The sequence below is a fragment of the Pogona vitticeps genome, chromosome 4, assembly GCF_051106095.1.
Source record: "Pogona vitticeps strain Pit_001003342236 chromosome 4, PviZW2.1, whole genome shotgun sequence".
In the NCBI taxonomy this organism is placed as follows: Eukaryota; Metazoa; Chordata; class Lepidosauria; order Squamata; family Agamidae; genus Pogona; species Pogona vitticeps.
In genome coordinates, this window is record NC_135786.1 from 96,145,308 (window position 1) to 96,170,380 (window position 25,073).

General features: G+C 41.0%; 1 protein-coding gene and 1 long non-coding RNA gene across 10 annotated transcripts in view; one reads left to right on the top strand and one right to left on the bottom strand.

The window, feature by feature from the left end:
- BCAR3 (BCAR3 adaptor protein, NSP family member) overlaps positions 1-25,073 on the top strand; it is a 193,659-nt gene that overhangs the window by 127,397 nt on the left and 41,189 nt on the right. For 6 of the 9 annotated variants that reach the window (XM_078391780.1, XM_078391779.1, XM_078391781.1 and 3 more), the window contains one exon: positions 2,662-2,701. In XM_078391780.1, the coding sequence (XP_078247906.1) occupies positions 2,662-2,701 (40 nt within the window). The other 3 variants (XM_072997979.2, XM_072997981.2, XM_020788654.3) reach the window with 3 other exon arrangements.
- On the bottom strand, positions 8,399-16,216 carry LOC144588649 (uncharacterized). Its single transcript, XR_013544297.1, has 2 exons — positions 16,106-16,216; positions 8,399-10,448 (listed from the first exon to the last, which is right to left on the bottom strand). It is a non-coding gene; the product is annotated as an uncharacterized LOC144588649 (long non-coding RNA).

Here is a 25,073-nt window from a genome sequence, read left to right on the forward strand (position 1 = left end):
AGGCTTCTGGGAATTGTTGTCCAAGAACATCTAAAGGCCCAAGGTTCAACTCACCTTAAACCATCTTGTTTTGCAACCTCTCCATAAACGTTGTTAAATATTTAGAATAATACTTAAAAGCTGAGCCAGCATAGTGTGTAGTGGATAGATGGTTGCCTTGGGACTCAGGAGATCTGGGTTCAAATCCCTATTCTACCACAGAAATTCACTGGAGGGTATGCCATCAGTAAAATCACCCATTAAATATCTCAGATACCTACTAGATTTTTCCATAAGTTGGAGTTGACTTAACAGCATGTACAGTACTACATGCCGTTCTCTCTGTTTTTTTCCAGGTATTTATGTGTTGTTGGAAACCCTAAAAGAGTTACCATAAGTTGGAGTCGATTTGACAGCATGTAACACATCTGTCATTTATGTATTTTTATTATTTCTTTATTTGACTTGTATACTGCCCATCTGGCTGTCAAGGCCACTCTGGGTGGTTTACAATGTTATAATATAATAAACACAAATTTAAAAACAGTAAACATAACGGCTATAAAAATAAACACATACACAAAACAACATAAAATTAACTAAAAATAATTTAAGGTATAGTACTTTAAAGGCAAGGTGGCAGAACTGATGATATAAATGCTGAAACAACCCTGTGTTACATTGTTATAAGGTCCAGGAAGGCCTGTCTGAAAAAACATGTTTTCACTGATCGCTTAAAAATTAACAACATAGTAACATAATAGACAACAATGTAAAAACACTAAGCATAATCACTGTACAAAAATGAAAAGTAAATATCAGTACACATACACAAAAGCAACATAAAATAAATTAAAAGTAACTTAAAAGTAATTTAGAAGGAAAGGTGGCGGAACTGATCATATGAACACTGAGACAACCACTTTGCAATGACAGTGTCTTTGCCATACCAGATGAGCTTAAGAATTACTTGTAAATCTTACAGCCTTATAGAGACTGTGGAGTTTCTGAACAAGCAGGAAAGTTGGAAGAAATGAAATTCTTTTTCGATTAGCTACAGTGAAAATGACAAAGCTTTTGTAGCTTGATAACAAGTCTCGAGCCTAAAGTCTGCCTATCAGATGTCCATTGGAGGGTTACTAATAGTTCAGAACAATTATAAATGTGTTTACCATGAAGTACAATCATCTGATTATCTTGGAAATCACAATGGTAAATGCATATGACCCGTGGGCAGCAGGGACCCTGTACCCCATTTTTTAAAACATCTGTAATGTTTTGAAAAATAATGACTAGCGGATACTAAGCGGGGATTTTCTGTAATAAAATCTGCATTTTTAAATGAGAACCATTTTGAGGGGCAATGGAGGGGCAAGACCCACATGTGAGTGTGGCCACCCAAGAGCTAGGGTCCTTTCAGGTAGCCCCTGAAATTCTGGAGATTTCCTAGCCTGGTGAAGTGCATTGTATTCCTAGGCTAGCCAGTCCCCCTCATAGGATAGATGCATTTGTATCCTAATATCCTGATTAATATTGTAAAACCGATTTATTATTACTTCAATAATCTTCCAAAGAATGCTGGAATTGCCTAACGATTCTTTATTAGGAACAGAGTCTCATGGCACAGTTAAATTGAAGTACTGCAGTGAAGACTCTGCTAACATGTATTCTCGAAGGCTTTCACGGCTGGGATCTGATGGTTGTTGTAGGTTTTTTGTGCTGTTTGGCCATGTTCTGGAAGTTTTTCTTCCTAATGTTTTGCCAGTCTCTGTGGCCGGCATCTAGCTCCTGTCCTCTGAAGATGCCGGTCACAGAGATTGGCGAAACCCTAACCACATCCTATTGTCTCTGCTAATATTCAGTGTATTGGAAATCCCACTGAGTCATGATTTTCATCTCACACTTTGTAATTTTTCTTTACAATGTATTTTTCCTCACTACTTGGCAAGATAATGCAGACCAAGATAGTAGCTTGGTTTGAGATGAGGTGGAATTTGCCCTGGGATATTTTCATAATCTGTGTCTCCATACAGACGAACTACTCCTGAGATAGCTAGGTGGTCTCTATGTTCCTGCCAAGTTTTTTATCACTCATCAGGTGTAGATCTATGCCAAAATGCAGGTTAACAAATGTGATAAAATGCTACTCTTTTCTATGCTATTCATGTTCAGCTCTCAGAGTTCTCAAGACACAGGGCAAAAAGGATAACAATCTACATCTCATCGTACCTTTAAACAAAATGCCTCCTTTACTAGAATGGAGCAGCTTGTATTTTCTATTAAAAATATCATGATGGGGGAAAGCATTCAGTAGCCAAAAATCACTATCATACTCCCAACTGCTGGGAAGGAGACCACTGCCAGCGATCAAGCAGTGATTTTTGTCTGTCTTCTAGTTTGGCCTTGCAAGCATCCTGTCTCTCGCAAATGATCATTATTTGGAAATAGGCCTTGAAGGTGGTTGTGCAAATTGTGTCTGAATCTGACTTAAAGCAAGTGCAACAAGCTGAACATGTTCATGCACATCACATGTTAGTTACAGGATAATAGAAATTAACAAAGTCTCCCTGACATCTGTGTTTTGACTGGCTATTCATGCTGTTTTCTCAGCATGAATAGCATTGACTTTTTTCTTAAATCAGATGAAATTATGGTGCTCATTCGTGTGCTTCTCCCTTACAGAGACCAGAATGCTGTGGACCCAGCTATGGAGTACGTAAAGGTATGAAACATCAATTCATTGCTCCCAGACCCCCGTGAAAAGGCTATACATCACTTTCTTCATAGTAAATAACCAATAATTCCCATAATGTATCTTTTCTCTGGTTCATTATCCCATACAATATTACTGTGGTTTGACTCTTCATAAAGAGAAGAATAGCTAATTAAATTGCTTGAATCAAGCCAATAGAAAACAAGGTCAGTTTACGACCTTGGTAATTATCACTGTCACTAAGGGCTTTTTCCATTTTCTTCTTGTTATATTCTAACATTCAAGCTGTAGTAGCAGAGTTGGAACGAAGTATCATGATGTTTAATGTCCTTCCTCATAATAAACTGCAAGAGCTTTGAGTGTAATCTCCAAAACTTTAACTGATAGAAGAAGGAACATCTAGGAAAGCTAGTGGGACCAAGCAGATAGCAAAAGCATACCTCTTGTGGACACGGGTTTTTGCTATCTGGAAAGATTAAGAACAGTATTTTTGAAAAACCCAGGCAGTGCAAAATTGTCTTATAGCTGTGCAACGTCCAGTCATTAAAAACACCAGATTCTAAAGTTATGTGAGGATATTGTTGTACCAACAGCAGAATATGTATCTCTGTGTTTTTAGCTACCTTTTCAGTGCATATCTTTAGAAGACTGTACTGTACATTAATGATGTTTTTACCTTATTAGTTGACCTAATTTCAAGTGCAGTTCACACAGGCCATAAAGTTGGCCATCTATTCACACTTCCGGATACCCAGGGCCTGGTTTCCAAACACTAGCTGACATGTTACCACATCTGTTTTGGAAGATGCTTGAAGGTTTCTGGTGCTGGATATGCATTTAAGTGGGTCGGTTTTTCTTCCTGAAACTGAAATATATGGCCAGGGAGTCAGCTGGTGTGTCTTCAGCTGCCTTATACCATTCCAGTCTACAGTTTAAATTGTCCCTCCTATTTGGGAGAAAAGTCCCTCACAGATTAGAAGGGAATGTGTTTGAAAATCTTTTCTTCATGTTATATTAGTTTTCTATACACAAGAAGAATCAATTTCTTAAAAAAACATTAAAGAGGTGGATTTGAACATCAGCCCATTTCTGGCTGGGAGACAGAATGGAACAGTCCAGAAAAAAACTGCAGTGTAATTCTCTTGATTTGTATTCTTTAGCAACATTTTTCTTGTGACTTCATTTAAAGAAGACAGTAAAAAAGGATGCTGGTAAATCCTAGCTGACAATGGCCAAAATCATATTGCTTTGAATAGTAAATCGCACTAGAGTAGGCCTATAGAATGGGCTTCAATGGGGATTTAATGAGTCAACTTCTCCATAAATTTCATTGATTCAAATGAGCTTACTCTAACCGACTTATATTAAATTGCAGTTAGAGTAGGTCAATTTGAATAAATGGAATTCATGGAGAAATTTACTCATCAAATTCCCATTGATTCAATGCGTACACTGATGGAAGAAGCTAAGCAGGAAATATTGGGTTCTGTGCACCACCAGCATGTGGTTAATGCAGAGGAAATCATGCTTCAGCAGAATCTTGGTTTATCATTTTGTGTGAACATGACCATTGTTTCACTCATTGTTTCAGAACTTTGAACCAGTCATTAATAAAACAAGAAAGATATTTCATTATTTTATTGAAATGACTTTCTGCTCCTGTAAATGTGAGACATAGAGTTGAATAATAACCCTGCAAAATCCCATCGTTTGAGCAATGGCTAGTTATGCCTCTACAACTTCTTCTGTTTTCATTTTAGACTTCTATAATTGGTGTCTTAAGACACAAAGTCTGCTTGTTTTTCTTGAGCTCAAGAGAGTTAAATCTCACCTCTTCATTTAAGATAATCTGTGCCACATGTCTGTTCAAAAAGGAAATGGTCATGATAAGCAGGAAGCCATAAAAATAACCTTTAAGCTGCAATTCTGTGCATATTTACTTGGGAATAATCACCTTTTCAGATTCGTAGCCCTTCCAAGAAATTATGAATGGATCACGTCATTAGATGACAAACATACGTACTTGAGGATAGGTTCCACTGCATCTTTTGTGCACAAAAAAGATTACATTTGAAGGATATTGGAGCATGTGGTTAAAATGATCTCAAACACACTAAGATGTTTTCCAGAGTTTCCTGTGGAAAGAACTGTACCTGTAATGAATATCTCAGCTAGACAGCAGGGCTTGAGAGGATGTGCAAGGGGGTTATAAATAAGAGCAATCAATGGATTGCGCAGATGTCTGGTTAAACTAATTTGTTTGAGGCTGTTGGTCAGAGGTTCTTAGACTTTGACCTAGTAGGATAAACTCAAATTAGGAAAGTCAGTTACTAAAGCAGTCACAGGTGTATCTTGTGGGATGCTGGTGTGAGAGTTTCTCCAAGTTTGGGCCAATCTGGTGGGAGTGCTTTCCTGCAAAATATGCCTGTCATCAGTGGAATGATATACCTTGGGCAGGTAAACCATGCACGGACTGTTGTGCATGAATATTGCAGCTGCAAGAATAGTAGTATAAAAATACAGTGTTGAATACAGTGTTGAACATCAGCATTTTGGATTTGCTTTATGTATTGTTTCCTAAAGTGTTCTCATCTCTTAAGGCAACACTTGTCTTGGAGGTTTGAGTTCCATGGTTTGATGGCCACCAGAACAGGATTTCCCATTGCTGTAGTGTAGGCCTAACCAAAAAAAAAAAAAAAAAAAAAAAAAAAAAAAAAAAAAAAAAAACTTTTGATAACTAGAAGAAGCAGAGTAAATAATGTAAATTTTGAAATAAATGCAAATTTACAAGGGAATGGCTTTCTAAGAGGGTAGGGGAGAGGCCCATCTTTGTATCCTGGCTATTAAGGTAGAAGCTTAGCTGATGATGACAACAGTTTTTTCAGAACTTTGAAACTGGAATTCTGTGGAAAACTGTGGAATTCTTTGCTGTGAGAAAGCCCCTTTCTTCCTTTCTATGCATGTGTGTTTTATGGGTTTAAAAAATTAGAGGCTTTTAAAACCTGGTATTATTTTCCATTTCTCTTTTCCTCTGTCAGAAATGTCTCTGTACCATTATGTCCTTCTTTTGTTGAATGCTGCTGTATTTTATTATACAGGATTTAATTACTATCAGCCACCCTGAGTGGTCCAAAATGGTAGGAAAAAATAAATCTTTGTGTGTGGGGGTGAAGAAGATAGAGAGGGAAAGGAGGGAAATCTTAAGCAGTTTGCAGTGTTCTCATTTCTTTAAAAAATGATTCAGTTATTACAAGGGGGGGGGGGAGATAAGCACTGGTTTCCAAAGCTTACATTATCCATTATCCAGTATTATTTTGATTTCTAATCATGGTGAAGATCTTTGTACTATAGGGCAGTGGTCGATCAGCTACAGGCACTCCTGGAGGACATCGATGCCCTTGATCCCTTCCAGTCTGTATTCAATCCACATCATGACACAGAGACGGGATTGATTGCCCTACAAGATGAGCTTTTGAGGGAGGTGCATGATCGCACTTTGCAAAGGTGTTATTACCCTCACAAGTGGGGAGAATAATCTTACTGTCACTACCACCCTTTTCCTAGGTTGCTTATTAGTTGCTGAATAGATCAGTGGTTTAGATATCTTGGTGCAAAGCCAAAGGTTGGGGGTTCTCCACTGTGCCTCCTGTGAGTGGAGCCAGCCTGTGTGGCCTTGGGAAAGCTGCTCAGTCCCAGAGTATCCCCAGAAGAAGGGAATGGTAAACTACTTCTGAGCCCTGTCTACCTGTAAGAGCCTGAAAAGGGTTGCCATAAGTCAGAACTTAATGGCACACAATTAGTATTATTATTATTATTATTATTATTATTATTATTATTATTATTATTATTATTATTATTATTATTATTATTATTATTATTATTATTATTATTATTGAAAAATACCAGACATAGTCAATCAAAGTTATAAAAACCATTGACTGGTATGTTGTTGTTGTTGTTTAGTCATTAAGTCATGTCCGACTCTTCGTGACCCCATGGTCCTCCTGTCTTCCACTGCCTCCCAGAGTTTGGTCAAATTCACGTTGGTAGCTTTGATGACACTGTCCAACTGTTGACTAGTATAACATAATATGCAAATATGTGTGAAATTTCTTGATATGATGATGATGATGAATGCCTCTTCCATCTTAGCAGGACGACCAGCTTTCCTAGCAGTTACACCATAGTATCCACCCTCAGTATTAGCTGAAATTAACACTGTGGTGTTGCCAAACTTACTTGAGTGAAGACACCTCACTTTTTAGCCAGTTTCCAGAATGACAGTCTGCACTGTATCTTCTCCACAGTGAACAGAGATGGGGAGTGTTGGCCTTTTATTGTACATTTTTCATTAATTCTTTTGCTGTAGGTTTGTGGTGTCATTTGATCTTTCTGCATGCATGCTATCCCTTTGATTTACAAATACTTCTGTGTGTCTCAGAAGCAAACAATTTATTGCAGTTTAGATGTAAATTAGCAGATCTGTCTAGAGATGCCACACTGGAGAATGAAAGCAAAAGGAAGGAATTTTACTTCCTATTAATGCTGCTCAGACATACAAGAAAACTAAAGGATATTTTTAGCCTCATTTGTACCAAATGCTTGGAGGGATTTTTTTTTTTAATATAACAGACTCTGTAGGCACAGAGGCAATAGCATTTGTGATGGCTGGATGCAAATGAATGCTCTTTATAACATCTGAAGTATTGATGCATTAGGTCATTCTGCAGATTAAAAAAGAGAGGCTGCTAATTATACAGAAGCGGGTCTCAGGAACAAACCAATATACGGAGAAGTGGCTGTATGACTGGAGCGCTTCTTTTGTTCTGTTAGCACTTCTGAAACTCTGGTCACAGTTAAGTAGCTCTTTTGCAATGGGCTTTTATTCCTTGGTGAAAACAGGCCAATCCGCCTTGGGCTGGCCACTCATGAGAACTGATGAAAGAAATGTTGGTGTAAGTAACGAAGGGTGGGGGGCAGGGTAGAGAGTGAGAAAGCAAGCGAGCGAGAGCGATGGTTTTTAATAAGCCGAAAGAAATTGAATAGTTGAGCATACTTTTAAGGTTTATGTCTCTCTCTCTCTCTCAATCTTTCTCTCTCTTTCTTTTGGACAAAGACAAACTAAGCAGATAAACTGGCTGCTGGAGCTTCTTTGCTATGTTTGAGACTGAACATGGGCAGCCTCACACGCCAGCTCCCTGCAGGAGGGAGAGAAGATCAGACAGTGCCAGCTGTGAGTGTGTAAGAAGGCAGTCATGGGAGTCTTCGCAATAAAATGTGCAGAAGTTCTCTGTAGCCTCCCTCCCTCCTGTACTCATGGAGAGTGTTGAAAATATGTTTTAAATAGAATGAGGCTTTGTTTCTCCTGTGCCTGGACCTTAAGAAAAGAGGAAGAAAGAATGAATCAAACTCTTCCTTAAAAGGAAGTCTATCTGTGGAACACTGCTAGGCACAATTTTTTAAAAAGCTGTTAGGGCCAACTCTACTATTATCCTAAGCGAGGCAGACACTGATTTTGGCTGCTATTAAAAGGTAGCGGTAAATTATTTGATTCATCAATTCATTGTTGATGTGGTTTAATTCCTAGGGAAGAATGCTTCTGGAATGTTCTGCCTCAGATGTAAAGTACCATTCACCTCAGCTTGGAAGTGGTAGTTGTTCTGTCTCAGTCATGCTTGCGAAATGTTATTGTTCATGGGTTTCGGGTTTATTTTTTTTGTGTTTAGACAATGCGCAGCCATTACTGATTCTTTTGTCAATGCATTGGAAAACTGCTGTCATTGTCCACCGCACTTCAACACATCCATGTAGCAGGATTTTTTTTTTAAAGGGGAGAACTGTAAAAAAAAAAAAAACAGGAAGGGATATGTTCTGCTATAGAGCTGTAGCTACATATACCACATCTCTTTTTAAAGAAGTTGCAGCACTTAAAAAAAATATGAGAATACACATTGCAGGATATATGTCATGTGACTGCAACATGCTACTGCTGAGTGAGTAAAAGGTGCAAGAAACCAGGGATGCATTTCGCTGGTGTGAACATGGCCTCAGGCAGCTTTGAGAGCGGTATTTCCCAGAAGGGTTAGGAGAGGAGTACTTGATGGGAAGGATTGTAGCAATTATGACACTTTTACGGGATCATTATGGACAAAAAGCACATTTTTTTGTTTTTCAAGGGCAGTTGTGGCAGCTTTCCAGAAAGCTGAACAAGCAGATAGAGCCCCTACTATATTACAGCAACTATAAAGTCAACCTGTGTTTTATATCCCTTCTGTGCTTCTTCCTGGCAATTTTTATTCTTGGTTTGTTATCTGGTTTAAACAGAAATGATGGGATTTTACAACTCCAGAGTGCAGCTGTATGAAGTGAGTTGTGTGTTAATTTATGTACATTTCCTCTTGATTACAAATGGCTGCAGCATTTTTCACTTGTGTTAGCCTCGTTTCCCACCCCAACCCCCTGCAAAATTTTAACTGCTCTGTTTTCCCAGCAATGAGTTGGGAAGAACAAGTTGTCTAATCCTCCAACATACCTTCCTGTACTTATTGTGAATAATTTACTTGCTGTTTAGGCAGTTGTGGGTGTAGAAGTGTAGGTGCACAAAGCTGTTTTCCCCCCTAAGAGTGAGCTTTGTGGATGCACATTAGTGTAAAGCAGAACATATACACTTGAGTCAAGACAAAAGGCTCATCTCCACTTTTTTAGAAGTTTAATTTCTAGTGTAAAATGTAAACTAAACATTTCTAGTACATATATGCAAACAAGATTTAAAAAAGAAATCCCAAAGGCAGAGGAATCTTAGAAAGGGATTTTATCAAGGAGTGGGTATTCCAGGTAAATACATACAGCTAAAGATTATGGTTTGCCAAAGATATGTAAATCTTGAAAGAATATGTAATACCGTGTTTGCCTGAAAATAAGATAGGGTTTTATATTAATTTTTGCTCCAAAAAACACATTAGGGCTTATTTTCAGGGAATGTTTTATTTTTTTCATGTACAACAACCTACATATATTCAAATACAGTCATGTCATCTTCTGGTTGCTGCACAATGGTGGAGGGTGGAGTTTCACTTAACTGGGGCTTATTTTGGGCGTTATTGGCATCCTGAAAAATCATACTAGGGCTTATTTTCAGGTTAGGACATTTTTGGAGAAACAGGGTAGCTAAACTGCAGGGTTGGGCAACCTATGACCTCTTAGATTTGTAGTCCAAGAACACCTCAAAGCCTACAGATTATCCATCCTTGCCACCCTGTATGATAGTTTTTGGAAATTGTTACTTATTTTTAGTTGTATACCAGTGAATCCAGTTGGTAGTACAGAATGACCCCCAAAAGTCCACTTGTGCAATTCAAAATTTGTCCAACACCCACTTGCCTTCTTTTCTACCAGGAACCTTTCATTCAGGTTGTATTAACAACTTTTGACAGCCCATTCTCTGCCAGTTCCTGCATGTCAGTGGTGGATCCATTCAGATATCTGCTTAGGAAAATATTGATCCACATGGCTGTGCAGTCCAGCCCAGCATTTTATATTACTCCCTTGTAGGAAGCATTACTACTCTTCCTCTTCTAGTGACATTTATAGAGTGATAAGTGAAGAGAGGACTGAGAATGGTCATTTTTATTACATTTGCCAAATTAGAACAAAGCATATTTTTGTTACTCATAGCTTCTTTGGTGACTGGTTTTCTTTGGCTCTAACCTTCTTGTCCTTCTGGATGACTTATTCATGTTGGATTTCCATACTTGTTCTGAAAAATTAATAATGAAGTGAAACAGTTTCTATGTGAGATATGGAAGTTTGATTTCTTCTTAATCCCTTCTACATGTCATGACTAAATTGGAAAGGAAGTAATATAAGAGTTTTGTGTCAATCATGAATTACTTTGAAAGCTGAATAAAGAGTATTTGTTTAGCATTTCGTACAATTACAAAGAAATTGAAGGTAAGTGATGGACACTACCAGGCAATATTTTTAAAACAAGCCATGCGGAAGTAAGTAATCAACTGATTATTGGAACTTGCAAGTCATTTCTGTGCCTGAAAATCCCAAAATAGCTCCAGCGTTGTTATGGTTTACATAGGGGTTTCCATGCCTGATCTTATCTTCTGCTGGCAGTGCCATCAACCCTACTGTTGTCACCAGACATCTCTGCTAAAATTTCAATATACTGTATGTACTGTATATGCATTGTTAAAGTTGCCATGGGTAGATGAATGGATAGGTAAGTTGACCATAGAGTCCAACCCCCTGCTCAGTGCAGGAACCCAAATCAAAGTATGTCTGATAGATGGTTGTCTAATTTTCTCTTGAATGTTTCCAGCACTGGAGTGCTCACCACCTACTAAGGTAGCTGGTTCCATTGTCTTACTGCTCTAACAGGTTTTCCTGATACTGTATTCAGTTGAATTCTGGCTTTGTGTAACTTGAGCCCATTATTGCATGTCCTGCACAATAAGATGATTGATAACAGATCCTGTATCTCCTCCGACAGTCATTTAAGTGCTGTCCTATCTTCCCTCAGTATTTTTCCCCCTCAAGGCTAAACACGCCCAGTTCTTTCAGTCTTTCCTCACAGGGCTTGGTTTCTAGCCCCCCAATTGTCCTTGCCCTCCTCTGAACTTGTTCCAGTTTGCCTGAATCTTAAAGTATGATGTCCAGAACTGAGGCCTAACCAGTCCTAGTACAGTTCGGCTCGACATATGAACGTTTCGACTTCCAGAAGTCCGGGAACGGCCAGGGTAGGTGGCGCGGAGAGGCTTTAAGCGGCGGGGACAGGCTGGGGGGTGGACCGGGGAGCTTGAAGCCTCTCTGCGCTGCTTACCCGGGCTGTTCTCGGATTTCCAGAAGTCCGGGAATGGCCGGGGTAGGCGGCGCGGAGAGGCTTCAAGCTCCCCGGTCCACCCCCCAGCCTGTCCCCGATGCCGGTAGCCTCCCCGCGCCCCTACCCAGGCTGTTCTCGGACACCTAGGTGTCCGAGAACGGGCTGGGTAGGCGGCGCGGGGAGGCTTCAAGCATCGGGGACAGGCTGGGGGGTGAATCGGGGAGCTTGAAGCCTCTCCGCGCTGCTTACCCAGGCCGTTCCCAGACTTCTGGAAGTCCGGGAACGGCCTGGGTAAGCAGCGCGGAGAGGCTTCAAGCTTCCTGATTCACCCCCCAGCCTGTCCCCGGAGCTCGGAAGGGAATTGTCGGCAGGGGACGGTGGCTTCGGGGTCCTTCCGAGGCTGCAGCCCACTGCCGACATTTTCCCCCAGCTGAGCAGCGGGGCTTGGATCCGAGCCGCGGCGGCTACCCCAGCCATGGCCGGACTCTAGGGAGTCCAGCCATGGCTGAGGTAGCCGCCGTGGGTCAGATCCAAGCCGCGGGGGGAGAGAGAAAACCGGATAATCCGTTCCAATTGGAACGGATTAACCGGTTTTCAATGCATTCCTATGGGAAATGGTGCTTCACATAACGATGTTTTCACATAACGTTTTTTTTCTGGAACCAATTAACATCGTTATGCGAGGCACCACTGTAAATGGTTTTCAGTGCATTCCTATGGGAAATGCAGATTCGACTTAAGAACTTTTCGACCTGAGAACTGCCTTCCAATACGGATTAAGTTCGTAAGTCGAGACCCCACTGTACTTCACAGAATTTGGAATCTATACTTCTGTTAATGCGGTGTAAAATAGCATTGGGGGTTTTTTTGCAGCTACTTTGCATTTTTGGCTCATATTCAGCTTGTGATCTACAACAATTCGAAAAACATTCCCACTCATAGTATTACTGAGCCAAGTATTCCCCATCTTGTAACTGTGCATTTGGTTTCCCCCCCTAGGTGTACAAGGTGTTCCTGTTAAATTTCATTCTGTTGTTTTCGGCCCAATGCTTGGGCCTATCAAGATCTTTTTGATCTTTTTTTCTGTCATCCAACACATTAGCTATTCTATCCAATTTTTTTTTGTCATTTATAAATTTGATAAAAATTCTCCCAACCCCTTCACTGAAGTCATTAATAAAAATTTTGAAGAGCACCAGGCCCAGGCCTGAGCCCTTGTGATACCCAATCCTTCCATTTTGAGATGGAGCCTCAATTAAAGAAGGACGTATGTAATTGCTGACAATCTTGCCCTACTGGTCACATCATGACCCCTGCTCACGTGTGAGTTACTCAACAGGATTTTGACCTATGTTTGTTTAACATAGTTTACTTTTTAAAAATGTTTTGCAAATCTTATTTTGTTGTGAACATTCCTCTTTCTGACAGCACATGGACTTGAATTTGTCCTCTGATTAGCTGTTATAGAATACCTAACTGTACGATTCAGACTCAGGCATCCTGATGACAGGAACTGCTAGTGAATGCGGTCTGGTACAGTAAGGTGTGTGTTGTAACTTGCCTGGCGAGTCTGCTTGGAGTTACAATACTTTTTGCCAGATTGTGTTTTCTCAATAGCCGCAACTAATAGAGTATTTGACATTGTTACACAAGCAAGAACAGACCCAGAAGTCAAGTCAATTGCCTTCATTTGAGGCATTCAATGTAGCAATATTGGATAAAGGTGAAACAAAGAAATTTGTTTCAAATTAACACATGTGTTCCATTTTCAGTTTTTTAATTACTGTGAGATAAGAAGGATGGGTGTGTCTATATAAACTCTATAGAAACTTTTTAGTGTATCTGATTTTTTTCAATTAAATTAAAAACATATGGGAGGAAAAGACCAAGGCAATAACTCAATAAGTTATCCTGTCATGGCAGTAATTCAATTACAGTGGTGCCTTGACTTACGTACGCCCCTACTTTTGACCATTTTGACTTACGACCAGCTCCGGCCGCAAAATTTTGCTTCGACTTGCGACCAGAACTTCCACTTACGAATCCAGAAGGCAGGGGGGAAAGGTAGGAAATTCAAATTTGAAAGGAAGGGAGCAGCCGCCGCAGCCCTGGGCTAGGCTCAGCCTCTCAGCACCGTGACACCGCCACTGCCCCATTCCCCGTCCCTGGAGGGCAAGCCGGGCCAGCTGCAAACATCAGTGCCACCATCTCCCCCCCCCCCGGTCCTCAGCAGCATCAGCGAAGAGTGCTGGGCTGGGCGCCTCGCTCTTGTCAGTGTGCCCTTCACTTTGTTGGAAAGGTGAGGCGGGGAAAAGAAACTTTCTCTCCCCTGCTTGCCCACCTGCTCTCGCTCTGTCCTGTTCGTAGGCTAGAGACAAACAGCAAGTAAAGACGCCGAGGGCAGGCAGGCGGGAGGGTGAGAGTGAACCTGCTCCTTTGAGGTGGCAAGTGAGGGACTGAGGGACGGGCTGACCGGCTGGGCGAAAAAGAGGCCGCTGAAAGTGAATGCGCAGCAGCTGACTCGGGTGCCAGGCAAGGGGCAACTTCTGGAGCAGCCACCACTTTAGTGGCACACCGCCACCCATCAAGCCTCAGCTACTCCAGAGAGGCTTTCAGACCGGCCGAGTGTGCAGCAGGCATGTGTGAGGGGACTAGGACCGGTCACAGAGCGAAGGGCGTGCTGGAGTTCTTGCAGAAGAGCTGCAGGTAGCAGGAAGTGAACGCCTGGCCATGCGGCTTCCTTCGGCACCGCCTCCTGTTCCGGCACCAGCTCTGGCAATGAGAGGCTCTACCAGGCCCGGCCAGCCGGTGCGGAAGGAAGCTGTGCGGCCGGGCAGCACGGCTTCCACTGCCCAACAGACTCCTCTGGGGGTGGGGACTGAGTGTGCGGCAGCACACCGGGGGGCTGAGCCTGGCCAGGGCACTCTGGCCACTTGCCCCGGCCTCACCCTCCACCATGGCCAGCCCCGCCACCACCGCCTCGGCTGCAGCCGGGGAGTGAGTGTGATGGAAGGAGGCTTCGGACTGCCTGGTAAGGTAAGGTGCTGCTTTTTGCTTTTTAAAAACTGTTCTGGGTGGGGTTTGGAGGGTGGGTTTGGGCTGGGGTTTGTTTGTTTTTGTGCTGTGTTGTTTTGTTTTTTGGTGATTTTTTTTTCAATCCCAGTGCGGGACTTTCTCCAATGTTTATTTTTGGGTTGGTTGGTTTGTTTTTAAGGCCCTGGGGCCTTTGGTGTTTGCTCTGTTTAGTTTTGGAGTTGTGTGTGTGTGTGTGTGGTTTTTTGTTTTTGTTTTTGTTTTTGCAGCCCCAGTGCGTTACTATGGGGAAGTTTTAAAGTCAGTGTTTTATTTTTATTTTATTGGGGGGGGGGTATTTTTTGTGTGTGGCTGGAACTGATTAATCGCATTCCTATGGGAAATGGTGCTTCGACTTATGACCATTTTGAGTTATGTCCATCTTCTGGAACAGATTATGGTTGTAAGTTGAGGCACCACTGTGACTATACTGTTGGGGGCTAATGTAAGACTCTTTTTTTCTGTGTGTAACTATTATTTAATCCAGTCTTATAATTTCTAGAATCCATTCCTTAGTTTAGGTTTAATTAGGAAAATTTCATTTGAAAGCACACGCCTTGTGGTAATGCACTGCCCTCTAGTGTGATAAATAAGAAGTCATTTTCTCTTTAGCATGCAGCAGGAAATCTCATTGTTACTTCAGTGGGCTAACCACATTTTTTCATACTATGAAAAGATTGTAAAGTTGGCTGTTCATTTGTATTTGTATTTTTCCTCAGTCTTGGAAAGATTCTGAAAAGAATGAGTTTTAGCAAAACTATTAACTGTTACCATACCTTCTAGTCAATAGTTTTTATCTAACACTAATGGGACAATGAGGGCAGAGAAACAGCTGGAAAAGGGAGCTGAATTTCACAGACTGGTTGATCCTAGCCAACCAATTTATCAGCTTTAGTTTCTTAGCAGGTGAGAAGCGTGTGGGACCCTCAGCCAGTCATATGGAAGAATGCAACTCTATTTCATATCCTTGGCTATGCTGGCTATGGCTGGTAGGAGCAACAACCCAGAAACATCTGGGGCAGAGCTTGATAAAGGCATTATTTAGAATAAACTCATAACTTTTCTCTCCTGGACCAAAAGAGTTTGAAAAACAATTGGGTGAAATTCCTGTTGTGAGTTTGAGCAGGTGTTCTCAAGTCAGAACTGAATTATAGCGACCCTAATACGGCTTTCAAAGTAAGTGAGGTATTTAAGGAGTGGTTTTCCCAGTTACACACACGCACCTAGTGAGTTTCTGTGGCAGAGCTAGGGAACTGAACCCAGGTCTCCTGAGTCTCAGTCCATACACTATCTGGATACCCAGGTGTCCTAAAAATAGTAAATAAATCCCCCTATGTGTCTAAGGAAGAAAAAAGGGAAAGAAGTATACTTTTGAATGGGTAAGGTATTACTAGGCAGTCAGAAAAGCTTATGTTTAGCAGACTTTCAGCCCAATTGATATTGGTAAGAAAAAGTTCTGGGAATGGGACATTTTTGGGATCTAATTCAAAAATCTGAGACTTGAAGCTTACCTCAAAACAGAAGCCATCATCTCAGGAGAGGCAGATCAAGGCATACGTGGAGTGGCTTGGTGAATGAGCTGTTTGAAACAGGTTGCCTCTTCAGGCTTCATTTTCAGAGTGGGGAATGTTTCTTCATTGGTGTTTGCTCCACACTTGTAAAATACAAATTGCATTGATGTTTGTGTGTCTATGACGTATAATTTCTTTGAGGCCAGGTATTACAAACAGCTCTTTGCATTCAGGAGTCTGCCTCAACAAATTGCATTTTTCCTATACAAAAGGAGCAAAATTAAGCTTCCTCTTGCTCTTGCTCTGTTTAAATCGTTTTCCAATGCATAGGTATTGTCCACATGAGGGAGCCAGAGGGTAATTTCATGCTGCGCAACTCCTAGACATTGTCTCAGAGTATCACAAAGAAAATATAATCTATGCCTCCATCTTGCAGTTTATAGAATCAGATTCCTTAATTAACCAAATAAAATAAAATAAAATAGGGGAGCTTTTGCTAAAATATTTTGATACCTATCACCCAGATTATAAATTGATAATTTAATCTGAAAAAAAGCTTCCTACACACATAGTGTCTATATGCTCCATTCACTCTGAAAGAAAATACAGTGGTGCCCCGCATAGCGACGATGATCCATTCCGAAAAAATTGTTGCTATGTGGATTCGTCGCTATGCGGGGCAAAAAAGCCCAAAGGAACGCATTAAAATACGTTTAATGCGTTCCTATGGGCAACAAACTCACAGTTATGCAGAAATCCTCCATTTTTGCTGCCCGGTATGCGAGAAAAGGGTGTGAAAACACTGCAGGCAGCCATCTTTTGTGGCGGCCATTTTGAAACCACCAATCAGCTGTTTTTTAAAACATCGCTATGCAAAAATCGGTAAGCGAAACGCTTACTGATCATTGCAAAGCAATTTTTGCCATTAAAAAGATCGCAATGCGATCGCTTTTGCGATCGCAAAAAACAAATCGCTATGCAGATTCTTTGTTAAACGGGGCACTCGTTAAGCGAGGCACCACTGTACTGCCAGCAATAGTTGTCTCTGATGGTGTGTGGAATGATGAGTGTTCTTTCCTGGGGATCAAGATCCCTGGCTAATGTTATGGCATAAATGTGTGCAGCTTGAAATATGGGAAGCTGCCTTAAACACCCATCTAGCCTAATATTGTCTACTCTGAGTAACAATATGTTTCTGGGGTCTCAGGCAGTTGAGATTTACCTCTGTTGTTACCTAGAATTTGTTTTTAAAAAGGAATGTGTCCAGTGTTGTTGTGTTGCAAATGTGTTACCAATTTATTAATTAAAGGAAGAGGGGGAAAATAGCCAAAAATGAAATTTCTCAAAAATCCATTTCACTAATTTGGAAAGTAATGAATAAATGTTTAGTTATTTTAATTAATTGTTAGATGTTTATCCTGGCCATCTAATGGCATGCCACTACCCTGAGAGGCTTGCACACATTAAGAAACCATAAACTTAAAAACACCCAGCTACCCACCTGATAGACATCTCATTGAAAATGAAAATAACCCCAAAGATTCCCTAGTGGCAACAGCAATCAGAAGCAAAATAAAACATAAAGTAGTAGCCTATCGTGGGGAGGATATCTTGGAAAGCTTCTCTGAAAATATGTGTTTAATTGATTTTCTAAATGCTACGAGGGAAGGGGCCCGGCACACAGCCATGGCAGGGCGTTTCATAATGTGGTAGCCACCACTGAGAAGGCCCGGTTCCTAGTCATACATTTCCAGACTTCTCTCAGGATGGCAACCCACAGCAACTGTTACTGATTACTCCCAAGAGCAGACAATGTTATTCTGCCACAGTAACACTGTGATGAAATACTGTCTCATAATTCTAAAAAGTAACATACTGCAAGTATCATGGGCTGAAATCCTGTTGTGCAGTTACCTAAAAGAAGTAGCTATGAATTACTGTTAAGAAATCTCCGAATCCGTTGTCTGTTTCACGGTGAGTCATGCGACTTAGCATGCAACAGAACAATGGCTATAAAGATTTCTTAATTTATGGCAATTTGCTGCTAAAGATACTTCTTTTGTGTAACTGCGCAACAAGATTTTAGCCATTTTTTTTCAGTGCATTACTTCCAAGCTCTCCTGCTGCTTGCTGTTTTAATTTGCGAAGGGCAGGAGTGTTCCACATGTGTAGTCAATAAGCTTTCTCTCTCCAAAGTCTCTGGTCCTTTGCCTGTCTAAAATCCCAGGTTCAACCCATGGCAACTGAAGAGGTTGTTGCGGATCAAAAGTGGGAGCTGCTATTTCTGGTAGGAGTGAGCTTTATTGTGCTAGATCAGATTATTCATTTGATATATACAGTACAGTAGTACTTGCTTTTTCTACTTCTGTTGAAAGGATATTGATGTCCTATTACCACTTTGTAAGATAAGCACCTGGGGCAAATATGGCACCTCCTCTTCCTATCCATGTATGCAAGTGAACTCAGTTAACAATTGCCCCAGAATTTGCTTCTTTAGGCCTTACTTCCCATAATGGTATGGCTGGTCTCTCTGTTGGAGGAATACTTTGACAAAGGACTTAGGTGGCTTACCATTAATATAGTATGTTATTTTAGGTGAATGCTACCAAAGCAGAGTGTGTGCAGAATCTCTTTTGTATATGCATGCATGCACAGAGCTGTACGTTCCTTGTATTCAACCCTTCAGGATGAAAATTAGATTCAGCCAAAGTTCAGTTATTTCCGGTCTTATTTCAGGGGGAGAATTAGGCATATATCCTGATTTGAAATCAATGGGCTTTAGATGTGTTTCACTCTGATGGAATTTAGCTCATGTGCAGTCTTCTTGACATGCAAGTCACAGAAACGGGCTGAGTTCAAAATAAAAGTGCTTTAATTTCTGCAGCCACAAACTCTGCTTTCATTGTGAATAGTCATGTTAAACTGGATTGCGTTTTTTCATGAAGGCTAAAATCGTTTCTGGTATTCACCCACTGTGAGCTAGATTCTATGAACAGATCCTTTTCTTTGATATTACGTCAGTTTGCTGGCAAAGAATATTGAGTGTTGACTTGAGCTATTCTGTTGAACATATTCAATATTGTGTTTTCAGGCAATACACTTATTATTTTTATTTATTTACTGCGAAAAGACAACAGTCCACCTACACCAGTCATTTGCCAAAGGAATCTCTGTATTCAATTATGTCCTTACAATTAGCACTGGAAAATTTTTGCTTTTGCTTAGAAGAGAGCGGTCTACACTCAGAACTCTTCGCCAGAGAACTTGCGAGTGGGTGGAAACAGACCTCAAAGGGGATATGGTTGTCCTTCTGCTACCTCTCTTTTTTCTGTCTCTCTCTCTCCCCCTCCCTCGTTCATTTTTTCTTCCCACCTGGGAGAAGAGATGCCATTCAACAGTCAAAGAGGGATAGATTGCGTAAGCCAGAGGTCTGAAATAAAACTTGGAAGCAGCTAATTAAAAATACACCATTTTTAAAACAACTCCTTGCCAGTCAGATCTCAGTATCCAAGTTGCCTTCCTCTAGGTCATTTATTACTAATTTACTTCCCCAGTAATGAAGATCTAACTACATCATATTAAGAGTGTAACTGTCTTAAAGGACATTACCTATCACTTCTTTGATGATGTAACTCTAATACTTACTTTTGTATTTACTGTGACGGCCTCACTAAATGATAGAGGAAGAATAGTATATGGTCCAAGTGTTGGGTCATGTTGCTGCCTGTTGGGAATAGCAAAGTGGTGAGAAAGGAGGTTTGAGCAGGATGGGCTTTACACCACAGCCCAGCAGCTTGTAGTATATAGACACATTTTTAAAGTACTGTAACTTAAAGAAATTATTCTGGTTTCTGTCTGAGAGATGGGAAGGTATGGAGCTACCTTTTATTTTTTTTAAAAAGGAATGACAATGGTGTTCTGGCCCTCAGAAGTACAGCTGCTAAATAGCATAGTGGTTTAGGTCTCTGGCTGCAGACTCAAGAGGTTGGAAGTTCAATTCCCCACTGTGCCTTCCTTGACAGGAAGCTGAACTTAATGATCTGTAGGGTCCCTTGTTCTAAGATGATGATGATGATTTTTGGAAAGTAATTTTTAAAGCTCAGGTCTAAACTGATCACTAATACAGGGCTCTTGAAACGATGCTGAGGATTTCAGGTTACCCACTATTAGAATCTAAGAATTACAGAATGTTTTTATTTAAAATACTTAAAGTGTCTTTTTTTTTCAGTCTTTCTGCCTGTTTGCATGTGTCAATTGTATTAATCAGCTCTGGAAAGGAGAACAGGCCAGTTTTCAGATCAAGCTTATACTGCAGCCTGTGGCCAGAATCTTGTTGTATCTGCTTCCATAGCTCTTTGTGACCTCTGTGGAGGTGGCAGAGATCATGGAATACACACATTGACAAGAACAGGGCTTCAGCTTGCATGAGAAGGTACTACTTACATCCTAACACAAGCTCTGTAGATGTGGATCTGCTTCTACATATACTGTAATGTTGTGCCAGTAGAATGAACCAACAGGATTCTGGCCAGTGTCAGTTTTTACACTTGGGGAAGTGATTCCAACTGTGGATGTGATGTCTTGGTGTAATGTTTTTATCATACGTGCATTTTATGCTCTTCCGCACTACTTTTAGCTAAGGCTTATGTCCAAATGTAGTAGGAATTATTTGTTTTGGCTTATTTCTACACAGTTTGACTTTGAAGATACAGGGAATGCAATAACAACAAAATGTGCTTAATAGAAGTGCTCTCAGTGGTGTCCAGCCCATTGTATAGGATCATGGGTGCTCAGCAGCAGATGAAATATGGTCCCTTCATACACTCAGAGGCCTGATGCGGAACAGTGATGTTGAAAAGTGATTCCTGCTGATTGCTGCTCAGTTCTTTAAAAACTTTGTACTAAATTGTTTTACATTATGTAATTTCTCCTTTATTTGGCAAGCTATTGTAGGATCGCTTTGATCTCTACAAGAATGCGGTAGAAACAGAATAATGAAAAATGAAAAATAGAGGAATGAATAAATAATACTAGACAGATGTGCAAAGTAGCATTCATGCGTGCATCAGTGGAATGTTTATGATATGATCAATGAAGCTAGAGTACACATCTTTCCTTGTAACATCGTAAATGATAACTGATTGCTATGCATGTTTGCTAATGCAGTGGGAGGGTGATTATTCCACCATCTTTCTCTAAAACATGCTTTAAAATGCTAAAAGAAATAAGATTGTTACAAATTGCTGTGCAATTACAAAAAATAATCAAGACAAATCCCTGCACTCGGGGTCCGCCTTTCAAGCCTTCATCAGATGTATTGTTATCCACCAGAACAACAGGAATATTCTGGCAGAATTATTGACTGCCATAATGTAGGACAAAGAGCTTAGGATAAGGGCTACTCGTATAAACCACCCTCTGCCTAGTTCTTTCATGGATGATTGATATACTCATTTCTCTCACAAGGGGTTTCTGAATCTATCTAAAATTAAATTCCTAAAATTAAACATTGGATGTTGTTCCCATAACTATAAATGGCTGGCTGCATTCTTGAAGCTATTTAAATTGCTGTCTCATAATAAGCATCTTGTGGTGGAGAAAATGCCAGTAACTATTTATAATGGTGAATTTAAAAAACCCTCTTTTATACTGCTTGGTTGTTCAAATTTTCACTTTCAAAAATACCACATGCTCCAGTCTTTTTATGACCTCTGCCTTTTCATCCTGTTTTCACCCAGCCGTAACCCTCTAATGCAGCAACTCCATAAGACAAGTGCCTAAGCAAAGAAAGTTGGCCAGGGAGGGTATCCTAGAAGTTTTCTCCATGGCAAGCTAGTTTTCCTCAAGCATGGGTTTTAACCCGAGAGAATAGTCAAACATTTGGTAATCTGAAGATTTGGTAATCTAAGAGTGAGGATTATACCATGCAATCACTCTGTCTCAAATACAGAATTTTATGGTAGGGGTCCAGATATTATCATCTTCCATTGATAACCATCCCATTCCTTCCACCTTGTTTTCCTATCTTTTCCTTTTTTTGTGTGTTATTGTTATGTGCCATCAAGTTTCATCCGATTTATGGCAACCCTAGTAGGGTTTTCAAGCTATGTGAGATATTTAAGGAATGGTTTTACCAGTGCCAACATGGAGCCGAGTTACCATGGCCAGCATGGTCTTCTGAGTTGTGATCTATCACTCTAGCATCTGAGCTATTTAAGGAGTGATGAAACACTGACAATCCCTCAGTGAGTTTCTATGGCTGAGGCAGGGGTCTGGACCTGGGTAGGGTTACATCATCTATTCACTACACCACCTTGGCTCTTTTTTATGATGAAAAGAAAAAAAGTGTTATGGAGGAAAGACATTCACAATGACATTTTGATTGGTAGTCCCAGGAGTTCTCTCTCTAGAAGCCTTGTGTTCTCTCCCTTCCCCCCTCTATGCGCATGCTCTCACCATGAGTTCCCCAGAGAGACAGATTGCCAGCTCCAGAGAGTTGCACCACATACTTTTCTGCACCATGTAGATCACTGATCTTTTCTAGATACATTGGAACTTTATTGCCCACTCCTTCTAGACACCTGCCATGACCAGAGGAACAGAACAAGTGGCATGGAATTGCCTCGTATGAATGTCCTGTGGCTTAACTCTAGGCTCTTTCAAATAGGTGGCTCTTAGTGTTCCTTATCAAAAGGCATAGTAGAGTTATTCCATCTTTACCCTTCTTGATGAATTTTCTGTAATAAGAAAAGAGACAGAAGAAGCAGAGGGCAAACATGAGCAGGTTACAAATGGAAGAACATGTCAGGATTCCTGTAAGGCCCATGTGTGAAGCAAGATAATTGTCTAAGAAAAGCCCTGATACATAAGGTTTCTTCATACTTAAAGTGTAGCCAGGATAGTGCAGAAGCTTTATTTACTTTATTACGATCAACAGATCAGATGTGATAGTGCAGAAGTATGTAGAGTGAATTTTTATTTCAGATTGGCTTGCTTAGATAAGTCTGAAAGTGATGGTTTCTTAAAGTAGGTGGCTTGTTTCATGGGCCTTGACACATCAGGAGCTGTTTATTCTGCAAGCATATTTCTCTTGGGCTCCTACCTGCTGCTTTGAGTACAGTGTGGACTGGGTTCTGCAGCCCAGCTTGTAATTCAAGGCAGGAGTTGAGAGGCGGGCTCCTTGAAAGTGCCATAGACTTGCCTAGTCCTTTTTTTGGGGGGGGGGGCAAAGTTTTTCTGTGCAAGAACTAATCATCACACCCTTTTAGACTCTGGATTTTTCCTTCCAATGGGACAGAAATCCCCGGGATTTTAAATAGAGTGGGCTACCACCCAGAGTTTATCCAGCAAACCATGACTAAGTGTTGTTTCCCTGGAAGGCTGCAGTAGTTGTGCGGGACCAGCACAGGGGTGGGAAATTCACTGGCTGATGCCCTGATTAGACAGCAGGAGGCTGAACTTACTACTATGATGCTAACGGCAGCTGTCACGATGTTACTGGCTTCTCTCCATTGTCGTGTGGCAGGTTCCTAGAGGTTCCTAATTCAAAGCAAACAGTCTTTGACGTTGTTTTTCCTTGGTTACCTGTACGTTAAAGGACAGCGTCAACTTCAATTTTGAGGAGTAACACAGATATGCAACCTCGTAGGCAACCATTCACTGTACTTCTCCCTCACCTTACCCACCCCCATTGCCATCATTCCCCCTTATCAGCTGTGTGTCTAGTATTGTGGTGTTACTGAGGTAAGCCTGGATGTTGCCTGTTTTCTGTAGCTATAAAGAAACTCATTCTGGGAACAATTACTCGGCTACTGCATGCTGCTGTTAAGGAAAAGTTGGTGCCTCCCCCCACCCCTTCCTTTGGATGTGCATGTGTCAGACTTCAGCAAAGTTACCTTTTTTGGATAACAGCTATGAGTGTGGCCAATTCGGGATTCTGGAGATTGGAATCTCCAGAATAGGATCTTCTCTCCCTCCCTCTCTCTCTCTCTCTCTCTCTCTCTCTCTCTCTTTCTCTGCGTGTGTGTTCATGCCTGTAATCTGGGGGAATTCCCAACTAGAAAAATAACACTTGTAATGGAATAGGATTTCATTGGCAGACTGACTGAAGTCCCAGGATGATACAAATCCCTTGCTAGATGGAAGCAAGCAGGAGATGTCCAGATGACAGGATCAGCTTTCACGGAGGAAACAGCTTGGGATTAAAATGCGAGGCGAGGGAGCGTAGAAGCCCCAGCAGACAGTGGCTGAGCACAGGATCTCAGTGGGAGCTCTTGCTAAAAGCTGGAAGGGACTTGTTACTTGAGTTCTGAGGCAGGTTGTTGGTCCCCAGGACAAAGGAACAGAAAATGCCAAAGGACCCTAATATTCTGCAAACACTCATAGCGTCCCTCTGCTGTTTTTATCATCACAAGACCATTAATGGTGTCAAGGTAGGTGATCTTAATCTTAGCAATAATGAAATTATGGTCCTTCAGACTGTATGTTCCAGTTAATGGTTAGTAAGTGTTTGTATTACTGCATCCTGTTGTATACAACTAGCATGTTGCAGTGGTAAGTGTTGGATCTTTGGCGGAGAGACCCGCATTCAGAATCCCAGCCAGCTTCTAAACTCACCGTCTGGCACCATACAAGGCTCTGAGTAAAATACTGTACTGACTCGCTTACCTCATAAGGTTGTTCTTTAGGTAAAATGTGGGCCAGCCTGAAATCCATGCAACATGGGCTGCCTGTAAGTGATTAGATATAACAGAAATCAGAAGCAAACAAAAAGCCCTGACCATCTCAGTCAAGGCATGGGTAAGTCGGGCCATTTCTGCTCTGTCACTGTGTAGCCTGTGTTTATTCACGAATCCATTTGTTTCTGCATTTTCCGGCTATTTTATTTTAAATATGCATGAAAATTCACATTTATCTACATATTTAAATCCCTAATTTCCCACCTTGCAATATGCGAAACATACTTTCA